This window comes from Notothenia coriiceps, unplaced genomic scaffold (genome assembly GCF_000735185.1).
Source record: "Notothenia coriiceps isolate Sejong01 unplaced genomic scaffold, NC01 NC01_scaffold00001549, whole genome shotgun sequence".
Taxonomy (NCBI): Eukaryota; Metazoa; Chordata; class Actinopteri; order Perciformes; family Nototheniidae; genus Notothenia; species Notothenia coriiceps.
This window is the reverse complement of record NW_011334250.1, coordinates 8,048-16,080: the sequence shown is the minus strand read 5'-3', so window position 1 is coordinate 16,080 and position 8,033 is coordinate 8,048. Positions and strand designations below refer to the sequence as shown.

General features: G+C 41.1%; 1 protein-coding gene across 1 annotated transcript in view; it reads left to right on the top strand.

Annotated features, from left to right (window-relative positions):
• The first annotated feature begins 1,885 nt into the window (after positions 1–1,885).
• Positions 1,886–8,033, top strand: part of LOC104962722 (neuronal pentraxin receptor-like) — a 12,401-nt gene continuing 6,253 nt past the window's right edge. The window contains exon 1 of the mRNA XM_010791218.1: positions 1,886–2,911. Within this exon, the coding sequence (XP_010789520.1) occupies positions 2,200–2,911 (712 nt within the window). The 5' untranslated portion in view covers positions 1,886–2,199. The remainder of the gene's footprint in view (positions 2,912–8,033) is intronic.

The following is an 8,033-nucleotide window of genomic DNA, read 5'->3' as shown; positions in this document are numbered from 1 at the left end:
CAGGGTAATACTCAAGTGAGCACATGTTACCAAAATGTACTTTTTCCACCACTGCAGATTATTGTAGCTCTTAAATGTACATTACATGACATGTCACTTGTTAGAAGCTTTTATCCAAAGGGACTTACATACTCAATACTGTGGACAATCCCCACAGGAGCAATTTGGGGTGAAGTGTCTCAGGGACACAACGACATGCTGACTGCAGTGGGGTTTGAAACTTTTACCCCCTGATCCGAACACCAATGCACAACCCACAGGTTATTAAATTACAGCTGATAAAGGAGCAGCACACACTACCGAATATAAGCAACAGAAGAAGAAAACACAACAGTAACACGAAATGTTTCTCTGCCACAATTCATTTTGCCTCCAAAGCTCATGAGAGGTTAAGTCCAAAGACAAATAATGGCACCATGTTTCCTGGTAGGAGCAATGTTTTCAGCTTTTTGAGTTGCTGAGCAGCTCGGAAATCCCCCGGTAAAGATTATTGCTCAAATCCTGTGCAAAAAGTGCATTAAAAAGATGAAAAATCCCCAACAAAGGAAAACTTTTAAAGCTCTAAAATCACTGCAGCACGCAACAAATAGGTCAAGGGTGACTTCAATGATATATTGAGCTTACTGGCTTCAGCTAGAGGCTTTTATCGACATATTAGATCAGTGTTATGTTTCGAACATGAGGAGTCCAGAATGCTTCACCCACACTGGTCTTTTTAATCCACTTCATATCTCAGATTCAGTGGACTAAAAATGTACTCTGCTGTAGTTTTCGACCTTTTGACATTTCGATGAAAGGAAAACAACCCTTTAATACCCAAGGGCATCCATGTAGAGAGCCATATGTGTGTGTTTATATATTCATCTTCCTGAAATACAGAGATAAAAACAATATAAAGCCACAAGCATCATTAGGCAGTTCTGCGAAGCTATTTGCACCCGAAAATGCCTCGAGCTTCATTTTATGAACACAAATGCTCGGCACTCAGACATCGTTCTTACTCATGTGATTGTTTTACATTTACTCTTCGCAGGCTCTCTTCAGGAGTACTTAACAATCCACTTTGCTATTCTAGTGTTCCTGTGAAGAAGAGCTGGAGCTATTTTCTGCTGCAGACATGTCTCACGATGTCTCAAGATGTCTCACGCCGTTTCCCCCTCCTCACACATCTCTCGCAAGTCTTAGCTCAAATCCCCTTTAATACTCGTGTGAGAATGCACATCACACACTGGTTTTATACACACGGGGAAGACTTTTCCCACACCTCTCTTTTTCTGTTTCTCTGCCCCTCTGCATGCTCATAAATGTATTTTTCATTACATGTGTTTGTGCATATCACATCCAGATTAAAATGTCTTTTTTTACTGGTGAGCATGGTTCAATGAAACCAGCTTATAGGGCTCTCACACCAGCACATCACACACTCCCTCTAGGGCCATTATTCTGTCATCTCTGCTGCAGTAGAGCTGTGCTAAAGAGGGCCTTGAGGCTGACTTATGACCATGCACACATCGCATTACAGTAGTCCTATGAGGTGTTGTTGAGCAAAAAATATTACGCCGAAGGGAGGGGAAATAATACTTTGTGATGATGAGGAAAATCCAGCTTGAAGAAATAGAAACATCGCAAAGAAGACACAAATGTACCTTTTTTTGATGCTGTATGTGGATTTTCACATGTTGATAGAACATCTGATGTGTTATTAAAAGCAAAGTTTATTATAGGATGGGATTTTCCCATCACAGATTGAATATTGCTGGAAAAGTAATTGCTAGGCTACAGGAGGAAGATATCATCGAGAAATGTGCTTATGTCACTGCATGGATCTCTCTCTCTCTTTTACACTCTAACCCCTCACCCCCTCCCCCATTCTGCTTCAGTATTAACGGGCTGTATTTCTGCCTGAATACTGAGGACATGCGCGCTGAATGGGGGGAGGAGGTGTATCACAGTCTGTCTGCTTCTCATGTTTTCGGTTGACTCAATTACGATGCGGATCTCTTTTATTTTCTAATCATCTGTTCTTGTGGGAAAAAAAGTGAAGAAGGTTTGTTGTTTTCTACATTTAGAGACATGCTAATAATTTGACACTTTGGAGCTTTTTTTTGTTTGAGTCTTTTCATTATTAGATTTTTTTTCTAATAACCGATCTACCCAGCCGCAAACCTGAAGTTCATCGTTATTATTTTGGCCGCCGGGATGGTGGCCTTCGTCGGAGCGGTTATCTGCATCATCGCCGCCGTCCACACCGGATCCTCCAGGGCTGCCGCGGCTCAGCAGAGACCGCCAGCCGACAACCACTCTCTGTATCCGGATGCGCATCAGAGCCGCGGCGCGTCGGGCTCCGTGGCTCGGCCCGGATCTCTGGGAGCTCTCCATGGTTCTGAAACACCCGATTCAGAATCACCCACTTTCAATGTTGGTCTCGGAGGGCTGGACGGGGTCAGTGGACTCACCGGGCATGACCCCACGGTGAGTCGACTCATCTGCACACCGATACCAGCTGGAGAGTGCAACCCGAAAAACTTTCAGCAACAAGCGGATGATCCGTCGCTGTACGCCGGGGAAGACTGGGGGTATCTCCGGACCACCGCCGAGGAGCTCCGGCAGACCGTGCTGCAGCAGAAGGACCAGATACGGACGGACCAGAGGACCATCCAGGAGCTCACAGGGAAACTAACCGAGTGTGAGAAGGGGTTGGACGGCAAGAGCATCGTGGAGAGACGAGGCAGCGCTGCGGGGCTGTGGGGGGGCAGAGCCACCGCGGAGGAGACGCACCTGGAGCGGGTCATGGTGCGGGACAGCCCGGGGTCAACACCTGAGAGCGGCCACATGCTCACCGTGAGGGCTGTGGATGAGCTGGAGCAGGCGATCACCCAGCTCAAAGACCGCATAGAGAAACTGGAGGTATGTGAAGAGAATCAGCCCTTCATTAATCATCTCCTATGCAGACAAAACCATACAGCAGTGATTGGTCCCATAAGGAGATTCAAAGGCTTTATTGTCATATGCACATATGCTACAGTTATGGCAATGAACATCCTAAGTACCAGGCTCCTCCAACAATGCAACATAAATCATACATCAAACACATTTTAAAAAAACAATACAAATACTGCAAGAAGAAACAGAGTAGAAGTGAAATAGTGGAATATTATTTTTGCAACACCAGTATGCAATGCAGGGGAATTCACAGATTCACATGGTGTTTCATGACCTGAGCTTTAAATAATATTGTTTTACTCCAACTTTAGCTATATTTCACTGTAACACCTGATGATCTGATTAGATATGTGTCTATATTTGTCTCTTCTAGTCCCTTTTAAGATTCATGGGAATGCATGACTGGTTTTAAAGGCAAGGGCTTTTAATTTTCAATGAGAACAAGTGAGTTATCCAAAAGATTTATGATATTAGATATTCACAGCCAGATTTAAGACTCCCTTCATTTTCGACTGCAAATCCATTTGAAATGCCTCTTGATTTTAAATGTTGTAATCATCAACAGTGATATTGTATTTTAGTGTTACTGTCTTTAATTATACATCAAGCGGTTGGTTTGACGAGCATGCTTCAGTAGATTTTCACTCCAAGAAAACGGATTGACCTTTTTAATTAAAAGAAAGATAGATGAAAGGTAACAGAGAGAATTAGGGGGGAGATAAGAGGGGGAGGAGGGCTCAGGGTACATGAGGATAAAGGTAAGGGGAGAGGAGAGAGGATGCATCAGGAGGCGGAGAAGAGCGCAAATGAAAACGGGCTTCTCTCTCTGACCAGGGCATGATGATGTATATCCTCATTTTCGGCCAAATAAATCACATCCATCATTCATGAGTTGCCTAAATGTGTAGAGATCGCAGACTAAACACGCTGCAGTAGTACTCCTCGCTCTGTGGTTGTGTATAGGACACGTCGTCGCCACTGTCAGATAGAATCCCCCAGAATGCTCAAAGGTTGAATAATAATCACACTGTTTTTACACTTTCATGAACACATTAATCTTTGACAGGAAGCGATTTAAATGGATTTTCCCGGTCTCAGGGTGAAATGTAGTTGAACCTAAAAAACAATACTCTAGTGTTCGTTTCTATTTACAGGGTATACTTGGCATTACTGTATTTCATTAACAGTGTGGGGGTTAGGGGGGTGTGTTTACATCCAATGTGTACTGGTAAACAAAGAAGAAGAAGCACTCATAAAGGAATAAAGTTCGGTCAAATAACTGGTTTAAATGTCCATCAGATTTCTCCACAACCCTAAGCATTCAGAGTTAGGCTTTAAAACATAAAGAAAAAAGCAAATAGTTTAAAGGAATATTTTTGGGAAATATGCATCTTGCTTAGAGGCAGAAGAGAACATCCAGAACTCTTATATCTGTCCTTTCAGTATACAGCCATTTTGTTTAATACCTAGCTTAGCATAAATAATGTAAACAGGGAAAAACGGCTAGCGTGGCTCTGTCTGAGGGTAAAAAGGGTTACATCTAAATTTCGATAATTAGCAGTTGTGGGACTTAGGCAACCAATGAACACACAATATGATTGCTATTTAACAAAACATTTGCAGAGTATTGCGATATATTGCAATTTATAGAAACATTTCCCCAAACTCTACTAATGTAACACGTATCGTATTCCATAACACATTGTACGTGATAGGCTAAGGGGCGGGTCATCTCTAAGCGGTTGACCAATCACAACAGAGCCGGCCAGCTAACCAATCAGAGCAGACTGGGCTCTGGTTTCAGACAGAGGGTGAAAAGAGGTGCTGCAGCACAGGCAGTATGAGAACAATAAAGAGCTTTTTGACATTAAAGCATGGAGACATGTCCCAGTAGACGAACAAAAGCTAAAATGAACCTAAAAATGAGAATAATATGGCCCCTTTAAGGACCAAACATAACAAGAACCACAGCATAGGGAAACCTTTTGAATCAGCCCTTCGTTGTATCCGTATTTGTGATGTAATGTCTCAGCATAATCAATTATGCATTGGGTGTAATAACTTTTCTTTGCATGCAACAGACCTAATGTCGAGATGTATTGCTGTAGTAGTAGTAGTAGTAAAATACATCATCTCACCAGAATTAAAGATGTATTTTAACAGCACAGTGCAGACAGTACTTTACAATATGTTCCAACCCAACACAAGGAACCTGTTTTCATCCTCTGTCTCCAGTTCAATCATATACTAGCTTCCCTTTATGCAGACATAAGGCAAAAAAGTTGAAATGGTGACAAATGGTGTGAATGTGCAGCTGTAATGATTTTTCCATTTCTATTCCATTACATTTGGTACCACATCTGATAGCAGTATGAGTGAGCAGTTGTGCTTTTTTCCTGCAACGTCAGTAAGATTTCCATCATATCCAGAGGCTTAATGATTGTAAGTGCTCTGTAATATCATGCTGATCCTGCTCGAGTGTGGCGATTTTTAGCACTTTGCTTCACTTTAAGTAGGCTTGTGGCTGTATTTTATATGAGTGTGAGGAGCCATGTCTTCTAGCCTACCTTATGTGGATATTTAAAAATATATTATATAAAAAGATGCTTGTTTTCATTCCCTGAAAATCCACGAAATAGCTGGGTAAAATATTTCAGTTAGGACCGAGGTGGTGTACCAACCAACAGACTGACAATGTGTGGCTGATAAAAACACAAAAGGCACCAATATGTTAGGCACACTCGACTTAGTTTTAAAGTTAATGTGGATATGAATATGGATATGTAAGTATAAACTACTATATTTAATATCTTGAGATCAGCAGTGATGCTTGCAACACCCTTGTGATAAATTGAGTTGTGTTTTGTACACAGGTTTTTGCAGTTTTTCTCTAGAAAGGTTAGACATCTACAGGAGTAAATACCTGCCTTGAAGGCCGACCCCAGGCTCCACAACAGAACTGTCAAATATATTTGAGAGCAGATCACTCATCATGCTGAGACTCAGGACAGCAAATGCATCATAGTGCACAGTCTATTCTGCAGCAAGGTGCACACAGATCCTTTTGTGTTAATATTTCAAGTATTTCTGGTGTTGATTTTATCACAAAATGTAGCTTTTCCCCAGGATATTAGTTGTTATTTTAGGAAGAAAATCCCATCCCGTATGGCCTTAGCTTATCTGTATCATCTCATATAATAGAGGTGAAAGCTGCACGCTGTGTGTCTTTTATGTGTTGTTGTGTTCTGTTGGTGTATGTGTTTTCTGTAATAACTCCCTCGAGGAGAGTATGTATTTCTGCACCATGAAAAATTGTTCTCAGTGGATATACTGGACCACGCAGGTTTTAGGAATCTTGCAGCGTCTGTATTTCCAACAATACTCCAGTGAACTATTATCCTTGAGCCTCGAAAGAAAATGTGTTGTTGACGGGAATAGTTGATTCTCTTTGCAGTGTTTTCGTACCCATAGCTTCATGTGTGAGCTGTAAAGTACAAACCCTGCTCCAGTCATGCCAGGCGTTCCAGAGCATCGGGAGAACATCAACAAATAAAACCTAAAATAAAACACAAGCAATGTTTCAAAAGCAGCCCTGTTGTAGCTGAACTGTGGTAAGCTTTGATATTCAATATGTCCAAAAAAAACACCAAGTTTAAAGAAATAGTGTTACATTTACATATCAGTACTCAGCTACAGCCAGTATCCAGTTAGCCTAGTTTAGCTTAGCGTAACAACTGGAAACCGCTAGCCTGGCTTTGTCCAACGGTAACAGCAAAAATTCGTGGGTTTGCTATCCTGGCTCCAAAATGGTGGAATGAGCTCCCCATTGAAATCAGGACAGCAGAAAGCTTGCACATCTTCCGGCGCAGACTGAAAACTCATCTCTTTAGACTCCACTTTGAGCGATTGAATTACTAACAAAGCACTTATATACTAATAAAGGGCTGGCTTATCTAAAGCCAGTTGAGTAGCACTTGAAATGTTTGGCTCTATGAAACCTAATGTACTTATATGATTCTGTTTTCTTCAAGGTTGTATCTTCCTGGTCGAATGCACTTATTGAAAGTCGCTTTGGATAAAAGCGTCAGCTAAATGCAATGTAATGTAATGTAATGTAACAAAATCCATCTAATGTTTAAAGGTCACCAATGAGCACATTATATCTAATTTGAGTAATACAAAAGACAAAGTGTATTTTTATAGGATAAGTCTGATAATGATTTAGCTTCTGGGGGCAACGGCTAACATTTCAGGCCTAGACTTGGTTTACTATGCGCTTTCTTCATTTGTGACAGTCCTGTTAGCATCTTGAGACACGAGATCGCTAAAGCTCCAAAGCTAATACAAATCGAAATGGTTTAAATTAGCCTATTTTGCTTTTCTCACGGATCGTTTACCAGCATGCAACCAAAACCCACTCGAACGTTTTCGGTCAATCTTACTTGGACTTTTAAAAGAAAGCAAACCGAAACGCTTGCGATACCAACATCTTGTCCCGTTGCTTACAGAATTAGGAAATTCAAGATTAGGTTAGGAAACAATTTGTATTTTTTACGGGGGGTTATTTGCAGGACTATTTCTTGGCAGAGTACCTGGCAACCCAGCAGAAAAAAGTCCTTAAAGTAATGTTGAACTATCCTTTAAGGAGCAAACATTGAATTTCCAACAGCACAGTGAAACCTTTTCAACCAGCCCCTAGTTGTTTCCCCAGGCGTGATGTAATGTCTCAACGAAATCAATTATTAATCAGGTGTAATAACTTTTCCTCGCATGGGCATGCATCCAACCTAATGTCGAGCTTCACTGCTATAGTAGTAAACACACTATATTAACTAAACTTTAGATGTGTTTATAGTGCAGAGATTACAATCTGTTCATCGAAAACTTCTGATAGAAAACCCAAAATACATAGTTTGTACTAGTGTTTTTCTTTTTTAATGTTTTTAAATATTTTGAGATTTGACGGAGCAGGGTGTACTTTTATTAGAGATGTGTCTGTTGTCTGTGTTTGTTTTTAGAGTGTGTCAGGATGGATCGCTTGTCTTTTTATCTGCAAACTAAATCTACCTACGGTTACAAATAAAGAACCT